This window comes from Varroa destructor, unplaced genomic scaffold (assembly GCF_002443255.2).
Source record: "Varroa destructor unplaced genomic scaffold, Vdes_3.0 BEIS01000002.1, whole genome shotgun sequence".
NCBI lineage: Eukaryota > Metazoa > Arthropoda > Arachnida > Mesostigmata > Varroidae > Varroa > Varroa destructor.
The window spans coordinates 3,722,890-3,746,820 of NW_019211455.1; the positions used below are offsets into that span (position 1 = coordinate 3,722,890).

The 23,931-nt window shown below is 38.6% G+C and overlaps 2 protein-coding genes across 4 annotated transcripts; one reads left to right on the top strand and one right to left on the bottom strand.

Moving 5' to 3' along the window:
• The first annotated feature begins 38 nt into the window (after nucleotides 1–38).
• Prp5 (pre-mRNA processing factor 5) lies at nucleotides 39–10,814 on the top strand. 3 transcript variants are annotated; one of them, XM_022790056.2, is made up of 12 exons: nucleotides 39–258; nucleotides 1,299–1,495; nucleotides 3,290–3,624; nucleotides 3,743–4,137; nucleotides 4,519–4,767; nucleotides 4,978–5,118; nucleotides 5,249–5,420; nucleotides 5,820–6,014; nucleotides 6,169–6,344; nucleotides 6,622–7,757; nucleotides 7,964–8,102; nucleotides 8,337–10,814. In XM_022790056.2, the coding sequence occupies exons 2-12, from the start codon at nucleotides 1,305–1,307 to the stop codon at nucleotides 8,589–8,591; spliced, it is 3,384 nt and encodes a 1,127-aa protein (XP_022645791.1). In that variant the 5' UTR covers nucleotides 39–258; nucleotides 1,299–1,304; the 3' UTR covers nucleotides 8,592–10,814. The 3 variants fall into 3 exon arrangements, with proteins under 3 accessions (XP_022645791.1, XP_086834847.1, XP_086834848.1); XM_086978721.1 differs by lacking the exon at nucleotides 39–258 and adding an exon at nucleotides 678–829; XM_086978722.1 differs by lacking the exon at nucleotides 39–258 and adding an exon at nucleotides 900–1,040.
• A 1,688-nt stretch (nucleotides 10,815–12,502) lies between these two features.
• LOC111245407 (soluble calcium-activated nucleotidase 1) lies at nucleotides 12,503–20,323 on the bottom strand. The gene is made up of 7 exons (XM_022793743.2): nucleotides 19,114–20,323; nucleotides 17,780–17,959; nucleotides 17,451–17,567; nucleotides 17,179–17,284; nucleotides 16,407–16,571; nucleotides 15,903–16,103; nucleotides 12,503–15,646 (listed from the first exon to the last, which is right to left on the bottom strand). The coding sequence occupies exons 1-7, from the start codon at nucleotides 19,408–19,410 to the stop codon at nucleotides 15,492–15,494; spliced, it is 1,221 nt and encodes a 406-aa protein (XP_022649478.1). The 5' UTR covers nucleotides 19,411–20,323; the 3' UTR covers nucleotides 12,503–15,491.
• Nucleotides 20,324–23,931: the final 3,608 nt, after the last annotated feature.

The window sequence follows — 23,931 nt, forward strand, 5'->3', positions numbered from 1 at the left end:
TGCGACAGCAGTGAATGTTTATATCGACAAATGGATCGAACGTTTGAGAAGCCAACACAGAATACATAGCCCATCAGACAGCCGACGACCTCACAGCCGTACACATAGACCACACAGACCGAAAATGAAGACTACAACTGAAGTTGTGTTGTGGTTCCTCTAAATCTTCCTCTAAGCAGAGCAATCTTCAGAACAATACTAACTAGTTTTTTTTGACTCCTGTCGTTGACAAGCCCGCGAACAAGATCAGGGGATCAGGTAGGTTGGATTGGACTTGTAGAAAAAACCTCTGGTAGCAGTTCCCGCTGTCACTTTCTGCGCTTGATAGTCAAGACGGAATATAGTACAATGGGACAGTTTGACACTGACCGGTCAGGTCAAGTCAGGTGATGTGTTTATGAATTAAAAATGTAAACAGAGAGATTATTAAGTAAAGAGTAAAAAATGTATGCTCAGACACTATCCAACTATATGGCTTAAAATGCTCTTTGAAGTTGAATTACATTTAGAGGAACCCAGTGCCTAGCACAGTAAACAAAAATCTAGTTGTGATCGACTCTATTAATTCAATGTAAGCGTGACTTGTCAACCTTGGCGTTTGTGATTATGGTCGGTATTTTTATATGGCAGAATCCATCCATTAATCATAAAGCGCGCTTCCAGCATTGCCACGCGGTTTTACAGACGAAGGTGATGTACACCCGTGGTGCTTTGTTCGCTCAGCATTCACGTTTAGATAACTACAAGATAGAAAAGAGATGAATAAGTTGATAAAAAATACGTTAGTTGCACGAAGTTCTGTATAGTGAAAAGCAAACGGTGTCCAATAGTAAGTCCGTAACATCTTTAGAAGCTAAGGTAGTTGTGGCGAAATTGAACTCGACTATCTGTGTAAAAAATATCTCTTCCATAACAAGTCTTTGTTACTAATGTAGCTTCTTTTGCTAAAATTACCTGTTGGGCTAATTCTGTCAGTAATTACAAAGTGTGAATCACCTGATGATACCCACCACCAAAGAGAAAAGCAGATTTTGATCAAGGTTAGAGAAACCATGCAAGGTTTTGTTCGACATTCGTCGCTGCTTTAACTTTATCAGATTTATTCAGTTGTAAGAGAAATTATTCTAAGAAGCTATTTTTGATCTTCGCACAGCTTTATAGCGTTTGCAACGTTTTATTAAAAATGAAAACCACCAACATTTTTTATGAGTATACTTACCTGTGGATGCGTCATAAAGTTAATTAACGCACCTGTTGCATCACCGCACATGTGTACCGTTTTCAAAATGTGTTTTCAGAAAAAGATGGGACGCTCTCGATCGCGTTCGCGCGAGAGGCGTCGCTCCCGGTCCCCACGCGACCGCCGACGGTCGCGTTCAAGGGATCGGAAAAGAAAGTCTCGGTCGCGTAGCAAAGATAAAGATAAGGACATTCGCGACAGGCGAAGGGATCGTTCAAGGGAACGCAAACGTTCGAGGTCCAGGAGTCGGGACAGGTAGGAACATGAAAATGAGTCAGTCGTTTAGCTGTAGTTAGCAATTAAGAACCTGGACCTACTGCCATTTAGCTAATGTGAAGATAACTGTAACTAAGTGCGGTGGCAAAAATGGATAAAGCGCTTTTGATACTACACGCCTATGTAGTGTGAATGGCATTAAATGTGCTTTAGTTTATTTTTTTAATTTTTGACTATGACATTACGTTATAATTCAAGCTTATATATATATATATACATCTTGATGATATATTCGGTAGAAGAAAAATATCAAAGTAAGTTAGTGCATCTTGTAGTCCGAAAATCAGGCTGGTCAACAAACGTATAATGTACGATAGCAGACGACAAAGGAGTCATCACTAAACTCACGTGCACAAAAAACAGTTGGACTTCGATGGCCATCGATGAAATAAATGAAGCCGAAGCTGGGTTACGTAAAGATCACGTATAGATAAGAGAAAGAACCCTCAAAATAGATATACTTACAAACGTGCTGTTCATTATCGTAAAGGAGCTCACGATACAGCACAATTAACAGCTCTCGCTTTACAACGTATTATTATGTTCGCGTTTATCAACAGTTTATAAGCAATTTTTTTCACATATGCAACCTTCAAGTCTGTGTTTTTAGTAAAGACTTGGAAAGAAAAGGAACCGAACAAAAACATCATGATGATAATCAATGAAGCAATATTGGTACTTGTAAAAGGAATAATTTTCAACCGAAAGTGTTTTTTTGTCGCACAGTTTTGTTCATTGAACGAAGCGAATCCACAAAAATACTCAAAACCAGTAAACGAATTTTGGCGATTACGCAGATAGGATCTATATACAACCACTTCACTCGCTTTGTGGGAGAAAATAGGCTCGCAACTGAGTAACAAGAAGAGCTTGTCTAAAGTAGAAACTATAAAAAGTTGGCCCGCTTTAATTGACACTGTTATTCACTAAGATCGAGAAGTGAGGCAGGGGGCACAATGATATGAACCAATTACTTTTCAATCGATTTTAGGGTTCACCAAATGATTACTATTATTTAGCTTCTTCGAAAAATAATGGTTATTTTTATTTGCGGCTCCGCGTTTCTAATTTTTCGTTTACTGTGGTTAAATTTTTAAATTGTTACAAAGCTCTACAAGGTCGTATTCAGTGCTTTCTTCGGATGACAAAATCGTGCCTTGAATCTGGTTTTCACAGGTGGGCAAATCTGGTAAGTCATTTATAATTTTCTTCGTACTGAAATCAAGAAGCTCCCGCAGAAACCGTGGAAAAACTGTGGCGTGTACGATCAGAACCCTATAGCTAAGGGTACTACTGAAAATGCATGCTAAAACCTAGTACTTTTAACCTCAAAAACGGACCTTGTTGGATTTTTTTAGTTTATCGAGGAATGCCTTGAACCTTTATCTAAAAGGAGGCAGGATCAACCCTTTTTCCTCAGATATTTAGTTCTATCCGTAAACGGGACACATTTTCGGGGTTGTTTCCGCAATGGCTTGAATTCGCGAAAAGTCGGTGTGGTAAATTTACTTCTGTTTCCCTTGACGTACAAATATATGTAGTCTAAACTAAAATATATGAAGTCTTGTGGGCCTGACAGACTCAAACAGAATAGTTTCCTAACGTTATGTACCATTGAGCCACCAATAAACGAGAAATTGGAAAAGCAAAGCGATAAACAAAAACTCCCATTACCTTCTAAACAATATGATGCAATAGGAGATTTTGTAAGTCTTTCTTTGTAATTTTTTTCATGCTTAAACGCACATTGTGTTTTTCATCCATCTATTTCAGGCGCCGTGAGCGAAGTCGTGACAGACGTCGGTCCCGCTCTCGTTCGCGCGATCGGAAGCGATCAAAAGAGCAATCTCGTCGGAGTCGCACGAGAAGTAAGAGTCGTTCTCGCTCGAGGTCACGAAGCGGCGATCGAATATTGCAAGCGACAAAAATGCACGACCCCGTAGCAACGGCATTGGCTATCCTCGCCCCGGTAACCATGCCCTCGTCTACCAATGCTGCTGGTCTGTCGGTGACAACGAACAGCGCCATACTTCAGCAGGTACCTTTACCGCCGGCTCCACCGAAAGAACCCGCGCACGTGCTTGAAGACTTCGGCTTGCTCGATAAAGGTTTGTAATGCTTCTGCTGATATCATCAGTACACAGGCATAACTACTAAATGCATTTACATAGGTGGATAATTAGAACCCTAGAATTATAGACCTTCCTCTATTCATTTGGCTGTCAGATTCGAAGCAGCAGAAGCTCGACGCCGAAATGAAGAAATTCCGTGAGCGTATTGAACGTGAGCGTGCTGAAAAGAAATTGAAGGAGGTCCACAAGTTGAAAGAGGACACTGATACCATCGAAATATTGGAACGGCAAAGCGAGGACGCCAAGACAAACGACAATAATGCCAAAGAGGGCTCCGATTCGGCAGAACCTGCACCACCGGCAAAGACCCCATATAAACCCCCTCCGGGACTGGCGCTTATTGATACCGATGAGGAGGATAATAATGATGACGGAGATGATGAGGACAGATCCAAGAAGAAGAAAAAAGAAACGAAAATGGAAGAAGATGACGATGACGATGATGGAGTCGACCCGTTAGACGCCTATATGGAGGAGGTGGTCAAAGAAGTATGCGTTTTATTATTATTAATATTATATTGTCTTTGTTGCATGTAGTATAAATTACCCTGCCATAATAAGTCCTTTTGAATTCATTTTTTTCATACATACCAATATTTATGACTATCGATCCTAGATTTTTGTTCGTAAATTTTAAGAATACATGTATAAAGTTCTGCGATATTATACTAAGATGTAGCCTGGGACGTAAAACAGTCCTCTCCGTGTCGCTGGCTATATGCTAAGTGCATTTAAGCTACCTAATCAGTAAAGATTAGGCATATTGAAGTCGACGATAAAATTCGTGGTAGTATAAGCCGACATACGTAATACGTTTCTTTGATAAAAAACGAATTCTTTTTGTGTTGCTTTGTTCATTGTTTGAGTCAGGTTCGTGCTATCACTAAAGCTGCTCCGAAACCACAGACGGCAACGAATAACCTGGTTCACGGCATCAAGGGAGGCCAAGCTGTAGTACTGACTGGCAAGCAAAAAGGGCGACCTAAAAGTGCTAGCGGTAATTCCGGAAAGGGTGATATAATGGAACAGAATGAAGATGGTCTGGAATATTCCGACGAGGGCGAACAAGAGGATCTACAGCAAGCAATGGATTCGTATTCCTCCGCCACGCTCGGAAAGGTAATAATTACCTTAGTATAACACATGTCATTTACTTGAGAGAATTTTTTTGTGTACTTTTTATGTCCAGGTATATGTTTGAAATGAGCAGCCTGAATTCACTCCTTATGGCATTACGAGGTCAACTCATTATTGATTCATTTTGTGGGTTGGTTTTTTTTGTCGATAGAATACTAAAAGTATTTATTCATTCGTAACTTATTTTTCCAGATCAAGAAACAAACAACTATCAGTTTAGATGATATAACGTATCAGCCATTTCGGAAAGATTTCTATATCGAAGTCCCTGAGCTTGCGCAAATGACCCAAGCTGAAGTGGAGGCTTTCCGAACAGAGATGGATGGTATTACGGTGTGTAGAGCCCAAAAATCAGATTAATATAAATATACATATCATACATTATACGATCATTGTCTGAGGCTTATCCGATATACTAGTAATACAATTTCGGTGAGCTTAAGCGTAATTTAGTGTTTTTTAGGTTAAAGGTAAGAACGTCCCAAAGCCCATCAAGGCCTGGCCCCAAGCTGGAATCAGCAAGAAAGTTTTAGATGTTTTGAAGAGGGCTAATTTTGATAAGCCAACACCTATTCAGGCCCAAACGTTACCCGCCATTATGTCCGGACGAGATCTTATTGCTATTGCAAAAACAGGTAAGTGAAATAAACTACTTTGAATTGCCTCTTTATACGCTTGAAACCTAGCCTACTACTTGCTTATTGTTAATATCATATTGCTTTAAGCTTACCCCATAAAAAAAGACATCGTGTTGAGTTAAACGCATTCATAAAAGTCTTTAGAAAGTTTAAAGAAAAATCAGTTTGAGAAAAAAAAATCTAATATCAGAGACATTTTTTCAAACTACCCAGAAGCTGTTCCGTTGCGCTCCTGGTATCTGCGATAGGTCATAGAGCTAATGTGAAAGTACCGTACCCGTTGATACTGGCACCTGTGTGCAAGTTCCTGTGTGGCAAGAAATACCTAACTCTTTAGTTGCACATAAACCTCCAAAGCTTAATATAAATTAATTTTGCACTCTTTGCGGTTGTCAGGTTCAGGAAAGACGCTAGCGTTCCTCTTGCCAATGTTTCGGCACATCCTGGATCAGCCGCCGCTCGAAGCTAACGATGGCCCGATAGCAGTGATTATGACTCCCACGAGAGAGCTGGCTATGCAAATCACAAAGGATTGCAAAAAGTTTACTAAGGCTTTAAATCTTCGCGTTGTATGCGTCTACGGTGGAACAGGTAAGCGATAAAAAGGAGATGTTTACTATTTGATACAGTTGAATAAATATAAAAATATACGGCTAGTCGGGTGAAAAGAGATAATTGTAAATGAAAACTAATAAAAATTCACTAACGTGGTACAAAAAAAATACTGTCTAATTTATTTTCTTAGGCATCTCGGAGCAGATAGCAGAATTGAAACGTGGTGCTGAGATTATAGTCTGCACACCGGGTCGCATGATCGACATGTTGGCCGCCAACAGCGGTCGCGTCACGAATATGCGCAGGTGCACGTACGTGGTGCTTGATGAAGCTGATCGTATGTTTGATATGGGTTTCGAGCCTCAAGTAAGGAATATTTCTAGAGTCAATAATCCTTCGAAAATTTCACGTTTTTTTATGTCCAGTAATAACTTATGTATGGACAGAAACAATTTTCTTTGCCACAACATATATCCGTTATAGGTGCAGTAATGTGTGTGACATTGAAGCTAGCATATTTATTTGCTAATAATTTAGAGATTTTTAAGATATGGTAGATAGAAGAGCTGTGCTATTGTTTTTAGTAACATGTCGATCACGAATTAAACTTACTCGTGATTTTATTGAATTTTCCACTTGGCAGGTTATGCGTATTATTGACAGCATTCGGCCAGATCGGCAAACGGTTATGTTCTCAGCGACCTTCCCCCGACAAATGGAAGCTTTAGCTAGGCGAATACTATTAAAGCCAATCGAAATACTTGTTGGCGGGAGATCAGTTGTCTGCAAGGAAGTCGAGCAGCACGTTCTTATTTTGAATGAGGAAGACAAATTCCTCAAGCTTCTTGAAATACTCGGCAAATACACATCTCAGGGTAGCGCAATTATCTTTGTCGACAAGCAAGAGCATGCTGACGCTTTACTCAAGGATCTCATGACTGCATCATACAATTGTTCGGTGCTCCATGGAGGAATCGATCAGTTTGATCGAGATTCGACGATCGTCGACTTCAAAAATGGCAAATTTAACGTTCTGGTCGCGACATCCGTTGCGGCCCGAGGCCTGGATGTGAAGCAGCTTGTTCTCGTAGTCAACTATGACTGTCCTAATCATTACGAAGATTACGTGCATCGCTGCGGCCGAACAGGCAGGGCAGGCAACAAGGGCTTTGCTTACACATTTATTGCACCTGACCAGGAGCGGTACACCGTAGACATTTTGAAGGCGCTTGAGTTGTCGGAAGCACCGGTACCAGACGAGCTTCAGAAGCTGTTCAATACTTATAAAGAGAAAATGGAAGCTGAGGGCAAGAAAGTCAAAGGGTCATCTGGTTTCTCAGGCAAAGGCTTCAAATTTGATGAGAGCGAGGCAAACTTTACTAGCGAAAAGAAAAAGTACCAGAAAGCCATGCTAGGTATGAACGATTCGGATGATGATGACGCGGAAGATTCGATTGATCAAGATATCGAGACGATGATGGCCCCGAAAAAACGTGTTACTGAGACAAAGGGTCCCGCAGGAGGACCGCCACCCCCTCTGCATGGCCAAACGCATCCATCAGCAGCGGAGGCAAGTGTTCCGCTGGTCCCATCGCAACCCATAATTCCTGCCGTCCTTCCAACAGATCCGTTGGAAAAGGCGAAGTTTTTGGCTAGACGCATTAATAAACAATTTTCCCAAGAGAACCGATCGGATGATCCTAATGGACCTCGTCCAGGAGGCGCCGCTCCTAACAGCAGTATTGCTGCTCAGATAGCTCGCAGTATCGCTGAACAGAGGTGAGTACAGTGAAATTTAATTTTTTTTCCTTATTTTCATGGCGAAATAGATTTCGAATGGGCAAATGCGTTTTACCTAGCCATAGGAACGGTAGCAATAATATTCGATATCTGCTAAATAAGTGGAAAAACGTGGACCTAAGATAGCGAAAAGCTAGCTACTACTACTACCAAAGATAATAGCTGGCGTTTTAAACGTTTTTCAGAGCGGAACGTCTGCACATCAAGCTTAACTATACGCCTAGTGGAGAATCAGATCCTTTGATTACCAGTGAACAAACAACATTCAGGAAGTATGAGGAGGAACTCGAAATCAACGACTTTCCACAGCAAGCAAGATGGAAGGTTAGTTGACGATTACTGTGTTGTAGTGTTACTAATGAGCACGGCTAGCGTTTTAGCTATATGTAGTGCCTCTCGAATTTTGATTCGAGAATTCGATTTCATGAGTCTAAGATGCATACATATGAAATCATATTAATGGTGCACTGAGAGGTAAACAGAAACGAGACGAGTCGGACATTGCAGCACTCTGCTACAATGCTAAATAAGACTAAAACACCACTCTGTCACCTTCAGGTAACGTCTAAAGAGGCTATCGCACAGATCGCCGAATACTCAGAGGCAGGATTGACCGTTCGTGGTACGTATTTCCCACCCGGCCGAGAACCACCGGAGGGCGAACGCAAACTGTTTATCGCGATCGAATCCCACGACGAAATGTCCGTCCAAAAGGCGAAGTCAGAGATAGTGCGTCTTATCAAAGAGGAGCTCGTCAAATTGCAGCATTCATCGTACCAGCCTATGAATAGAGGGCGCTACAAAGTCCTTTAAAAATGAAAGTTTTAAGCTCGTCAAGCTACGCGCTTGATGTGCTGATGTGGACCGTAGAAGCAAATCTTAAAAAGTCATCTTTTAACGTTACATTGATTATGTGTATTACCGAAAAGATGAACCTATTTCTTTTTCTGCAAAGAAAAGTCTGGCAGAATATAGCACGCGTATAAACTCTGATAGTATAGCGTATTTATACAGCGTTAAGTTAAGCATCGCGTTACTCGAAGCAAACATATTACAATGACACGTCGTCAAAAGAAAGTAATGTGAACAACACATATGTATTGTTCTGACGACTCGAAATTACTAAATGTACCTATGCACATAATAATTTCAATTAGTTATAATTAAAGTAGTTAATTATTTTACGCCGTTAGCGTTACAAGGCTGCTGCTTAAAAACTACGTACGAATTGTGAGGCTGTTATCTTTGTGTGATACTCAGTTCCGCATCAGCGTTAGGCAGCCAGCGGCGTGTATAAGATATCAAGACAGCTCTCATTGATTCTTTCAGGTAATATACGTTATCATATTTAATATTTAACCGAACCCATTTAACACAACAAGGCTGATAAGGAAATTCAGTAAATATTGATAATAAATTTCAATAAGGCATTGTTTCGAACACAATGAATTTACTATAAAAAAAACTTCTCCTTTATGTGCTTAATGTAGTACTTCAGCTAGATTAGCTGTATAGTGTTTTATGAACCTTCATTCAACCTCGATAGAATTTTCCTATGAGTATTAGTTTTCTAACTTGTAGTTCCTTGAACAAAACTTTTCAACTTACAACTGTCAAATTAACGCCTGGCTGCAGAAAGCAAACACTTAAACTTCGAAAATGCATTACTTGAGAGATCGTAATGAATTTAATTTAAAACGAAACGTCACGTGTATGGGCTAGCATTGGCCTCTTAACAATTCTATTAAAACATATTGTGCCACTTTAGCAGGGCAACACATTATTTTGTGAGAGCAGAAACGGGCATTGTAGAATATGTGCCACAGATTTCTGAAATAGTGTGCACAGGTAGACATAAGAAGGAATCTTGAAGACCGTGATCACTACCATCATAGTCTGATTTAAGAGCTATGTTTAAGATTCGATAGTACTCGGATGCACATACCGAACTGAGTTAAAAGTGAGCAATTATTATGCTGGCCTTTAATTTCTAATATTGCCATGTTATACAGGATATTGTCTATCGCCAAGATCAGGTAATGCTAAAGTCGTACTTTTACCTTTACAGAAATTGACTAGACATAAAACACATGAGTGTGTAGAGAACACATCGTTTTTCTTTCCCGCGAGGTGTGTACCTGTCTAGAATTTTTACGGCACGTGACAATTGATATTCTCATATACCTGTATTAAAGGTTAAAGCAATAAAGTCCAGAGTGCTCACTGTTCAATATAAGCTCGCTTTTATCAGTAGGAATTTGTCAGTTTATGGGAATAAGGTCTCTCTGCTTTCTTCTGTAGTTTTTTGCACCTATATTAAGCTATCAGTGTCTGTTTATTGGAAAAAGTACACCCTTTCGAGCGCGCTTTAAAAAGGTTTCATTCTCATTGAAACCTAAACTATAGCTTTTTAACTTAGAATTATAGATACTCTATTACGACAAAAATAAATCATGATCAGATCCGGTCGTACAATCTCACTAACTGCTACGCGTGTAACTGTACGCATATTTTATGGTTGACCGAAATTTTAATTAAATTACTATATTATCATTGCATATAACTACAGTTAGGAAAGTGACATCAGCATTAACAGGAATAGTTCGATGGAAAGGTAGATAGTTGTACTGGATGCGTCAGGCGTTACTAGAGTCTAAATAGCTTAAAGCGAAGAAATTTTTTATAGAAGTGGTTATTAGCATTCTAAATTACACTGTCTATACAAATCATGACTCCATTATGATTCCTATCTAACCCTAGCGAAAAGATTCAAGTGAAATATTAAAATGTCATGCCTTGTTGAGGTCACATTCGCCTATGCGATATATAAATCACGTAAACATCGGGCAATCCGTACCGCTGGGCAATCAAAAAGTCCTAAAATGTGAAAACACCGAAAAATTAACACAGGCCTTAGATATGGCCAATATAAGGTTTTCATAGATAATTTAACACTTGGTTTTGATATAATAGGCAAAATAAGGCAAAAAAAAAGGAAAAATAAAGTTCGGTTGTGTGTGTTCGATGTGCTACTAATCACTGCTGTTTCATCGCGTTTTGACCTGATGCATCACCATTATATGGCAGAACAAAAAAGGCTTGACAATATCTTAAAATTGTTCCAACACAATCCATTTCCAGAGAGAAAAATGATTTTAAAATAGTTTCTCATTGAATGATGAGAAACTATTTTGACATTGTAGTTCAGCTTTTTCCAACATGTTTCCCAGCTTGACAGACTAAACTGACAGACGAGAACGTGAAGGAAGGATCGATGACGATTGTCGCAAAACAACGAAACCGTAAAATGGGCAATCTGTGAACTTTTTTCGACCATAGTTCACTACAGGAATAAATATAGTGTTGGAAATGTGGTAGAAGCTGAAAGACCGACGTAATGCAATACAATCAATTGTATGCAATGCCTTGCGTTAGACTACATATTTTTACGTGACAACCTGTTGCCAAAATCCAAGAAGTATGTTTGCAAGAACTATCCCGTTGATCGACCAACCATCAACCAACAATCGAATTTTCTATTGGGAAGCAGAGTAACATTCTACTGGCATTCCATTTTTCCAACCATATACCTGGAATAAGACCGAAAACATGAAGTGTACGGTAAACCTGCCTTGCGATTTTACTTTGTCTCAGGCATGTACGAATCAAGCTGATTTCGTGCATTTCTATAATACTTTAGTAGATTTTACTCCGTATTTTCGGGTCGGATTGTACTAAAGAATCAAAAAGACTAAAAAAAAGCTGGATTCAAAACTTAGCTCATATTTTTGGTTGGGGCTTAGACTAAAGGCAGAGTATACAGTAAGATCATTCCGAATATATTAAGGATAAGGAGTAGATAGTCTTCAGTTTTTTCAAACGTAGCGGTTCAATGGGTTGATGTTATAAACATAAATAGTTTACTCTGGACACAGATTTAAACAAATAGCAAAAACGTACCATCTTTAATCCAACGTAAATCGATTTCGCGACCATTAGAAGCATACTATGAAATAAATTAATGTCTGGTTTTAATAATTAATAAAAAAAAAATGATAAGTAGTTGGTTTCGATATTTTATTATATTATTGCTTTTCAGGCGTTTACTACGGTAACCTGTGGATAAGCCCGCATAAGATTCCCTTTAAAACGAGTCATTCTCCTTTATGGCTTGGCCAAATATTCTGTATGTGAAACAAATAAGGTTCTGCCGTATATTTGCTGGTCACCAACTTTGTCGGGCAAATGCTTATAGCACCCCCGTCCGAGATGATACGTAAATAATAATCCGAATGAATTGCAACCAGGATCAAGTCACAGCGTTTTAAAACAAATATTGTTTATCATCTATTCACAACATTTGTTATTGAAATCAATGCTCAAATATAGTGTTTGAAAGAATGTATACACACTTCACTATATATATAAAATAGTTATTGCAAAAGAGACCACGTAAAATCTATAACTCTTACTTCTATTGCAGATACATGTTTAAAATAGTCACCGTTCTGATCAATATACTATTGGTAACGATCGGCTATCGATTCACAAACTTCAACAAACGATTGGCCAATAGCAGCTCCTAAAGCTTCAGTGTCGTCAGTTTCTTTCAAGCTACGTAAGAAAAACTCGAGGACAAATATCAGGCCCGGGGGACGGGCAGAGTGTCTCATAAGACATCTTTGTCCGGCCCATCTGTTTGGAATCTTCCAAACAAGAAACGCTTTTAGATAATAAGTAGGTTCTCCGCTTTATTGAACGAAATTTTGCTGTCCAACCAATATCTTCCAGAATGCGAGGTAAAACAGACTATTATAGCAAATTCAAGTATTTGGCATCAGTCCATACACTATCAAAAACGAGCGGTCTAATTCATCTTTTGTTTGAAATGCCCCACCACACTAACTCCAGGTAAATTATATAATATTTTCATATAACATGTGTATTTACTGTTTCTCAGTGACTGCAATCATATTGAGTAATTGCTATTTAATTTGAATGTAGATTCACCGTTTGAAACAATAGTTTTTGAAGACTGTGCATTCTCTACATATTTTACTGAGTACTATCCGCAAAATTTGTTTTCTTTGGTTTGGATCAATTTCACTGATAGCATGTGTACCATGTTGCAACTGCTACACATGCTATCAGTTTTTCCATTTACGATGTTCTAAATGTTACGGACCCAATTTTTCGATACCAGGCTCATGACTCGCTTGTTTTCCTTATTTGTGGAATGTTCCGCTGTAACTCTTCAGTGATCATTCTTGGCTGGTGAAACTCTGACCTTTTTGGATTTTCCATAGTTGTCTATAAACATTTTCAACCGTTCCATCAGTTTCAAACTTATCTTTGTTAGTCGCGTAGGGGAATCTGTTTGAAGTTTTTGTTGAAAAGTTAATTTTAGTCTACTTCTTATTTCCAACTAGTGACAATCTGAAAAATAAACAATTAGAAGATTATGACCCACTAAATTGTGTATGTATCTTTTGGGGTAGCCTGTATTACAAAAAAAGATACAGCGAATCATATCGAAGCAATTGGATTAACTGATCTGATTTGGCTAGATGCCAAAGAAGGTCGATAGATTAGATTAATAAAAAACCGTCTAATATCTCGAATCACGGTTCTAAAGAAGTTACTCATGTAGAAACTGGGTACACTAATTCCCAAGTGAAATCCTATAATTGTCTGAAATACTGAGAAAAAAAATGTAGATCTCAGCTTATCATATTTTGACTACATATGTATAGAGCGCATTCTCACGGTTATTGAGGTAGAAAGCGCTTTTATTTAGCGTGTTGATCAGCCATCCCTCATAAGTAATCAACCTCCGCCCTTCTAATAAGACAACGTGTTTTTGTATGCGTTTTTAAAAAAGCACGTCTTAGGCATCACGAACTGAACTCAAGGTATGTTGTGAAGTTTTATTTACGGAAAGTTGTTTTTGAAATTTATAATACCAGTAAATAGGTAAGATGGTCTTAATTATTATAGCTGATGGCGTAGGTTGGTGGTAGATTTTTAACGTATTCTATAAGAAACAGGTGATGTATTCGTTTTGTTGTGTATCCCAGTATGTACCAGGAGTATCTTCTTTTATTTAAATTTCCTCCTAATATATATATATATATATATATATATATATATATGTATATATATATATATACTTTGTTTTCGTCTTTTATTAACAGAATGTACAAACATCATTTTTGATAGGTAACAATTTAAAAAGCTATCTTTGTATACGTTGAACACGAGCTACGATTCTAACTACTGCGGGAGCTCCACAGCTGTTCACAATTCAAAGTGTGGCGGGCAGATATTGTACTTTAAACCATACACAAGGTTCCTTTGTCACATACGTAACATAATTTTAATATTACTTAACACTTAACACGGATTTTGCATTTGTAGCGCATGGCATTTTCAGTTGACATTAACATCATTATCACATTATCAGTGTATTCTGTCAAGTGAGGTTAAGTAACCTTTGAAGTTAAGTTAACGATTAGAGCCACATCAGTATGTAGCTATGCGAGGACAACACCAACTCTTAACATAAAAAATCGATTAACAACTTGTTAACTTATCGCAATTTTTAAGTCTACGACAGGCCGTGTCGTCCACGAAATCATAACTTTAAAAGATGGATTGCCAAGACAGTAACAACAGTCACACCTAAACTTATGAACCCACATATTTTGACCCTATTAAGTTTTTGCTTTATATTTACTACGATCTCTATGCGATCATTTTTGTGGACTTGTTCCTATACAAAAGGCCTCGAGTGCACTTCTGCGAAGAACAGTCAGAAGAACGATACGAGTAATAATTATAAGGATGCCCAGCTACAGGCACATTAAAATATTGTGAAAAAAAATAACCAGCAATAATCCTAGAATACCAGACAAAAAAAAATGACCAGTGCTTGGAGCACATGGTACTGCAAAAATACACAAAATATCAGGTTATTTTACGATTTGGCTGTCAGGTGTTAACTACAACTTGTCCGACCTTCGCAATTTGCCCCATGCTTTAATTGTCTCGATTTTGTGCAAACATCAACGAGCAAATGCGAAACTGAAAGGAATCATCTGGCTAATAAGAGTCCCAGCAAAATGTAGGGTCTCAAAGAAAAGAGACGATTGTGAGCGTTTAGTGGCATGTATTATCAGCTACAAGTATTTTATAAAATCGCCTTTTTTGACGCGAAACAAATCATACACAAGTCACCACTTATTTTTAGTACAGTTTTACGTCAGCCTAATCTAACGTAACCTAACCTTTCTGAGAAATTAAATTCATTAAAATGTCGCTTATCATTGGTATAATTATTTGCTTATATCAGAAAATCTGTACAATACACGGCAGCAACAAGGGATTTTATACTACTGTTAGTTATATATACGTGGGACATAATCTATTAGGCTACCGTAGAATTCATATATATTTATACAAACATGCGTAAAAGTTTTTCAGATGCGAAGATCAGATACCGTAAGCCGAACGTTACGGAATATCCAATCAATTTCTTTTTCTTGATTTACGAGGCCAGATGTAAGTTAGAAGACATGTACATGAAATGACTAGGTCGTACTACAACTAGGTATCAAGGACAAAATGAAAGCCACATCTCTTGTGGCGTGGATTCGTATAGAGGAGGATTTCGGTCACCAATATACACGTCTAATTGAGCTATTCCTAAACGGCCTAAATGAACTCGATACCCTCGTACTTAACATTTCCAATTTTAGTTTCGGGAAAAATAATTTGTCCGTCGGCAACGTTGAATACGGTGATGTACGTAGCAGCCTTGCCTTTCACCTCCTCAGATTTGATAGCGACAGCCACAGTGTCTTGTGTTTCTGCAAGTGACACACATTAATGTTGTTTTCCTTCACTCATGCCCATTATGTAGGTCCGCGGTGAAAGGATGAAGCAAACCGTTGCTCAAAGTGGCGAGCAATCCTACATACTAATGTCGTTTGAAACATACGATCTTGCCAATTCAAATAAATACGTTATGAAAAACTAGATATGTATGAAGTGACCTTGGTTAATTGGTACTCAGCCTACAATTTTATCTAAATTAAAGCTAGTATGCTTAAAACGATTTCTTACCGGGTATAAACTTGAAAGACGAGAATCCATGTGATTCGATTTTGGGTCCGACTTTTTGCAAGGTGATTCGCTGGAAATCCTGTGACGCGCGAAGCAGCAAATTTGTTCCGCGTATTTCATCCTTCAGATCATCATAAGCCTCGTGGGAAGCCCGTCGCGGTAAGAAGAACCATTGCTGATGCACGGGAGACCAGTTAACCGCTAGAGTCCAATTCGGTAAAGAACCATATGAAGGGAATCTCCGAGTTAATAATGCGATACGTAGTTGGGCCTAGCGTGTACCGAACAGACACAGCAGACTTATACTGGCTTGGTAATTTTCGATATAATTTATTCGATGCATAAAATTCTCTCAATTCTACTGACCTCGGACTACACTTTGAATGTACGAGTACCATTTCGAAACACCAATACTAATCGAACGGTAATATATACGCGAAATCAAACAGAGATAGAATAAGTAAGTTGGTTTGATAAAACGAATAATGTAAGATAAGAGCTCACCTTCATGAATCATGTATCCCGGAGGCTCAATATTCGCTGCCGCGCAAAGGCTAAGATAATTGTCCCGCCATTCCCTATGTACGACCCTACCACCAGGTGTTACTACCTTGATCCATTGCGGATCATATGATATAATTGCGCCGTTCGAATTCGTCCATTCCTTACCTGTAATCAAAAAAGAATATGACTATTGGACTTGAAAAGCTATATGTCATTACGGTCCAAAAGGGACGTGGCACAACATCAAAACAGTTTCATCTTACGCCCCATACTAAAAAGTCTTGTTTTTATAATGCATAACATCTTAATCGTATTATTCTATACGTATTGCATTTACATCGAAAATATCCAAATGTAGCCTTACAGTACGTGCAAGAATAAAGTTGCAAGCAGCATAGAATGTAGCATGGAACGACATTGCAAACTTTGTTAGCATCGTCAGAAATCAACAAATTACTTCATATAATTTTCACGTCTTATGGTTATTCTTTAACTACAAATGTGTCGTATGGCCCTTTATTTAACCTCGCTCTCTCAAAACAATTTTGAAGCTAATAGCGATTTCGTTTCGAAACAAACCTTTTTCGGGTCATCGGTTGAAATCGTTCCAATGAGTTTTACTGCATTTAGTAACCTTTCTGAAGACCGTAATGCTATGATTTGACTTTAAGTTAATTTAGCGTCTTCAAAAATCTATATGACCTGTTAATGTTAAAAAAACACTGAAAAAAGCTTAAAAAGAATAGAAAATCTACTAACAGCCGATACTCACCAAGCCCGCCAACGTATAACAAGCCATCTTTAACGGTAGCCCACTCAGACTTGAAGCCTTTAGTTGCATGGCCGTCTCCGTCGTTTAGTAGCACCCATGGAATTACCTTATTATACAATTAAAGATAAAAATAAAACAAGAAAAAATACGACAGTTAATGCAGATATTGGCAAATTGTATTGTCGGCAAACTCGAACTTCTACAAAGTTCAACCAGTTGCTTAAGTTATACGGGCAAAAATCAGATATGGTCACGCATTCCTGTTGACTTACCCTCTCGTCTTCTATCCGGTAAATAACACCCGTCCGATCATCAAACGATAGTAATTTCCCATCAAAAATGACCAGTTCAGATAGTTCCATACCCCGACCGCCCTGTGACAAACTCCCCTGTAAACAAGTAATATACGAAAATTCTTTGCCAGTTTGCTACAATTAATTTCGATTTTTCTCTTTCTCATATATATACATATACATATATATTTCCTGTACAATGCAGTGTATTCGCTCGATACCACATGATTATATAGCAATAGCAAATTAAATATACTATTGATATCGTTTAAGTTGATGAAGCAGACGAATAAGCAGACGATTTTTACCTTGAGCGTAAGTTCCGATGAATCCCATTCAATTTCGACGAGTTTATATTTCCGATCGTATACTAACCATCCTGTTTTGAGTTTAGAGATCCACGCATTATCGACTAGTTTCGATTCCTTGTCCATGTCAGCTACTACGGCAATTCGGTACTTCAGTTTGTTATCGGCTCTATCGAGTGACTGAAATGGGATGCATCGAAAACCAACACAATATAGCTTTCTCTAGTTCTAGCCGATTCCTAAAGTATGCAACTTCGGTCCACTTTTTTTTTGAACGCAAGTCTAGTTATTCTACGTGTCGCTCGAACTATTTTCAAATGGATCGAACACGTAAATTATTTCTGGAGAATTTTACATTTATTTTACCCATATTTTTCAATAGTCGAATTTGTTTCAACAAATCTATATGCTAAATAATTAATTTTACAATCTACTGTACAGATTCACCCGTACTAGCACAGGCAAAGGCAGGTAGGCAAGCTAACAAATAATAGCATTGGCTGTTAAACAAGCAAGCTGTCATTTCGATCGCAGTTGTTCACGGATCTGTGTCAATTTACCAACTTCACGAAGTTCTCTTCTTGCTTGCTGTAACTTTACGCCCAGAGTCTAATTAAATAGACATTAATTCAACGATCCCACTACTCAAATTCTGTTCTTCGAAACAATACAATGGCACAGTGAATATAAATGTAGATGTATTCGGACTAGAAGCAGAATGTTTGTAACGAAAATTCAAGTTTATGTTTTACTGGCCACGCGCTATGCAGTGCTAGCAGTAAGCTATGCAATGTTTCCGTTACTGCTGTACCGTTCATATAGGCGCTGCATATCATAAGCCATTTATATTACTTGAGTTTTCATAATCTGGTCTTGTGTTAAACCTAAGTCTAGATTTAGATCACAAAGCTATTGTTGTTAAAAAGAGCTATGATTTGTGCGAATAAAAATATGTGGAAACGTTATAGATAGTATTTTTGGTAAAGCACATTGACTTTCATAATAATCGCTACAGATAAAGCCAATACGAAAATGCTGGAACGACTAAGCAGAATGAAGAGAAGCGCTATTTTACAATATTTTTTGAAAGACTGTTTCCGTTATTTACCAAATTATTTAGAAGTATGTGTCGTTGGTGGCATGCGTGGCAGTGTCAACTCCAAACCGCTTTCGACTAGAAGCTTGGCCGTCTGAGCTACGGCTTGATTATAGGTAATGTTGTTTTTATAGAACTCATTGTGAAATGCTATTGTGAAGCTTTTATTTGTCAATTATGTTCTTAAATTTAATGATACTGATTAGAAAAAATCGAATTAAACATGTTTAGTACTCACGATTGGCCTTGTAAGTGGATATGTTGCATTGTAGTTCGCGGGTTCTTCAAGGAGACTCTGATAATGCGTATGGTCGTCGAAGAGTGACATTCCCTTCGGTAATAACGTGTAGAATATGAGCAGAGTAATCGTGCCGAGCACAATGATCGTAAGCGTGAAATTGGTCTGGCATCGCACTGTCGAGTTGCCAATCCGGAAGTTGGTCCTAGTTCTAATGGCCTGAAGCCAATCGCGGGAAGTGCTACTCGATCCTGTCACCAAGGGGTTAAACTCGGGCAAAAGGGACCTCGATGACATCGTTGTTGTTCTTTCGAGTATCAGCTAAGCTGATTAGTGCGGGATCCGACCACGCCAGGCTGCCGGCGATCCCTTCGCGTGTCAGGTAGGACTCGGCTGTACAGGCGTGCGTACCTAGCCGCACTGTTCACAGTTACCTAACGCATGGGCCGAATGGCACCTTATTTGATCACTTTAACACCTGGCGACTCATTTCCCCGCTTCGAACGCACCACGCACAGTGACACAAACAGTAGTACTCCCGCCTTGAAGGCACTCGCAGGGAACGACGACGCGGACAACACACGCTGTTTGACGGTTACTTTGTTAAGCGAGCCTCTCGGCAATGAGCGTTACAGGCGGGAGCTGCACTTCGTTGCACAAGTGTCGATGCTACAGTTCTGTCACAGACAGAATTCTACCCGTCACAGGACCAGCTGGCGTTTTCACAGATCTGCCAAAATTGCCCCTCTAAGTCACCAACTTGCCCAGCTATCTGTATGCTGCCTACAAATTCGGTTATTGACCGCCTATTGGTCTCGTTAGATGACTCGAGCTATCACAACCGTACGCACAACTGATAAGTGCAAGGCAGAATGAAAAAGAATCATTGGCCTAAGCTAAACAGCACCAACATCACGACCAAACAACATATTGCACAGCATAGCAGATACGACGATTTCACAAGTGCGGTCCCGTGATTGAAGGAACGGGCCGTTTTACAAGGATTGAAATTTCAAGAATAAGCGCTATCATTCGGCTAGGACGCTTTCTCAATGAACAGAGATTATCTACAGAAAGCGCCAATAAAGAATAAAAGCCATATCGGTCGATGTTAGATTTCCCCTGTTTTTGTTTTGGCAAATCTCTCCACCACGACTGCTCGTTCGTAGCTCCCTACTATGAGCAACGTTCAATCAACGTTGAATCGAACGTTGCTGACAGCAAGGAGGCCGCCATCTTGGTTCGGAATGATGACGTCTACCTCTGGTGCGCGAACATCTATGTTTAAATTTTGTTTTGGCGCGAAAAAATTGGTTTAAATATTGACTAGAGCAAAGATTTCGTTCATTGCACACCATAATCAAATTGTGACGTCGAATTTCGTCAATGGCATCATTGTTTTTTCTATTTTCTAATGGCTAACTATGTAATCGTGTCACATGTCATTCCATGTAATTCAAACAACAATGTGGTATTACAGGATAGTATGTAGTTAAAAATCCTACAGATTTACGCTGCTGTGTCATTTAATCACGCCTGTATAAAAATCATGTATGCGCATATTAGCGAGGAAGCACGTTACCTTAATCCCTCTATTGGTTAACGCTTTGGACGTCGCTTTTGCATAAGACAGCGTGTACTTTTGTCGACACAGAACCGAAATACGTGTTCCACTGAATTGGGGAAGCTATGCCAGATATTACCAAGGAAGGCCACTGAATCAATTCCTCTTTCTTATTTAAATGGATAAGGTTATGAACCCGACTCGATGGCTCATAGTATAAATTCTTCAGAATCGAAATTGATTGCGGTTTATCAAAATTTTTTCTTATCAACGTCGTGTAACAGGATTACAGTAAGTACTTTATTACGAGACCTACAAACAACGTAGATGATACGATGATATGGATCAAAATATCACCATGAGTTCAAGTAATCGCCGTAGTTAACTTTAGACATACTTGCATGCGTATTTTTTACTAAATACGATTTAGCAACAAGCGCATTAGTGCATACTGAAGCAGCAAAGGAGTTGTACAATATCAATTCACGTAGTAGTTGTAAGGTAGCATATTGTTTTCACGCACTAATTAGAATAAGCACTTGCAATAGTCGTTCAGGTCGCTGTTATTGTTATTAACAGCAATTATTATCAAATAGCAAATAACAAAAAAGCGCCACTTCATGTAAACGTTTGTATCTACGCTGGTCATTGTCCGTATAATTCGGTTGGCTATAGGACTCCTTCTGAATGAAAACTCAAGGAAAAGTCATCAAAAACAAATGGTGGAAATATTGTGCGCTGCAATGGCGCACGGGATTAACTAGATGCGTATACAACTTAGGTATAGATAACAAAGAGGGTTCCGATAATGATCACTGAAGCATCCTTAGACTTTTAATCAACTGTTTAACTAGCCCTACCGATCCCTAGACGCCTGGACGGAGAGTACTATGCGCTAGATTATAATAGTCTTAGCTATTTTGGGAGGTAAACATTGCTGTGTTTTCTCACCAAAACCAAAATTATCATCATAAAAGTAATGCTTATTTATTAAGCATAAGGGATTCATGTATATGGCACAAATTTGCGTAGGAGGAAATACATTGGTTTGCCCATTAATTGCTATCGATCATCTTCGTGGATACGACAGTTTCCAATCTGACTGGTTTGGAAATTTGCTGCTGATCGTTCTCTATACGTTGTATATGCATTACTACAAGTGATTCTCTGTGTTGTCCTACTTTCTTTATGAGCAGGCCATTCATTTAATATATAGGCGCCCTGTCATAATTAATTGTTTAATGATTCATGCCTATGCAAAGTAACAGAGCATGCTGCTTTATGCCGAGAGAGCCGCATTTAAACAAATACTTAAAGTCAAAGTGTGTACTAAGTTTATTGCTCCGATTATAAATGCAACTCGTAGAGACACTGTCGATGTCATTTTAAGTGTGTGAGAGCCATAAATGTAATAGTTTTTAACTAAATATCTTGAGCATTGTTTCTTATTATGATGTTTAAAATGCTACGCTCGAAAGCAGGCAAAGTAGATAAAAATATCTAATGAAGACAATGTCTAATAGAACTAACTTACCATATATATTCTCATTACGGTCCCCTAGAGCTATGACGTGCGTACTATAACATGCAGAGATAAATATGTACTAAAATCATGTGTGATCAGTGTTCTTCCATGAAAACCTTTTGCATAGAACATAAAAATCACTGTGAAGCAAAAGTGACATTTGCATTTCGTGTTCATGCAAATAAAAAATCATCTAGAGATAGCATTACAGTAACCCCATAATGAGTGCGGTTTATAAGCGATGAGACATGTTGCCGCGGGTATAACGCTAAATAGCCATCATTCTTAAAATATACGCAAAGCACATATACGGACCTTGTATAGGCATATCTTCGCGATGATTTGCCCTTTAAGTAGCTGAGCGGATTTCGAATTATTGCCGTGTTTACTTACTAAACTTATGAACGCTTGAGGCGGGCCAGATTCAAGAGCAACTCTGGACACACAACACTTCGACGTCCGACTGTCTGAGGCAGTGCCGTACGTAGAACTTGAAACACTGATTCAGAGTTGATATGTAATCAGTTATACTAAGGTTCCTTAGCATAACTGATTACAGATCCTTCTCCAGCACAAGGACCAGTCATCAAGCCAACTAGTCAGAGGCGCGGGGTTGAAACGCGCCGCGTATCATGTATATTGTCATCCAGAAAAAGTCATATAGGAGTTGTCAGCTGAAACGAAGTTTGAAGGTCAGAAGTTTTGACAGATTTAGAAACGGTTTGACAGTGAAGCGTCGTAAAAGGAGAAACTATAAACGTACATAATGTGAAAACGAGTACAATATATTCTCAAAGAAGAAAGATATTTAAAAGTAGATTGTGTGTAATATCCAAGTAATAACATGGCTTGAAAACGACCCGACAGAATCCCACGGCTTCATTCGATGTCTATATTTAGCTGAGTAGATTATAACAACTACAACAACAATGCCCCTCTACTGTTTCCAGCTTTATGACATTATTTTTAAATCCTACTTATACGTATTTCACTAATACCTTTGGCAAAACAACACATTCAAGAAAACCCTTACAAACTCCTAGAACAACTAACGCCACCCCTAAATTAAAAGCGCTTAACGAGATTCGCTAAAAAAAAAAACGAAAAATTATATTACTTATCGTGATGAGCCGTAATAGTTTGAATTTGAAATGCTTCATCGCGGTGCAATACAACGTATAGTAAGTTTTGATCCATCGCTTAAGTGACTACTATTGCTGAAGGGAAAAGCTTTACAAGTTCATCTGATACCATGTTAAGCATCTTTAGGCCAAATGTCTTTGCCTAGCAGAAATTCGCCATAGAATTATTGAAGAAGCAAATTGATTCGTTACGTAAAAGGTCTCACAATCATTTTGTTCACTGTTCCTATTTTCATAAGTAAATTTCCCTTGGCGTCATTGTGGTCTCTCGTTTCGCATGTACCGGTTGACGTACTTTGAGTGGAGCGTAGTAAATTTGCACTCTTATTGTAACTAATGTCCGTATAGTGACGTTGAACGTTATCTACCTGACTGTTCTTAATTTACGTAACTATAATAGATCGATTCATCTTGCAATATACAAAAATCACTTCACAAAGGACTTCAAAATCTATTATATCGACCCAACGTTATGCCGTTTTGTTCTTCGATTTGAGACGTAGTACATTGGGCTGCCTTGAACGAAACCTATCGTTTAATATTATCGCTTCCGTTTTTCGACGTGTGAAATTTATGATATATATATA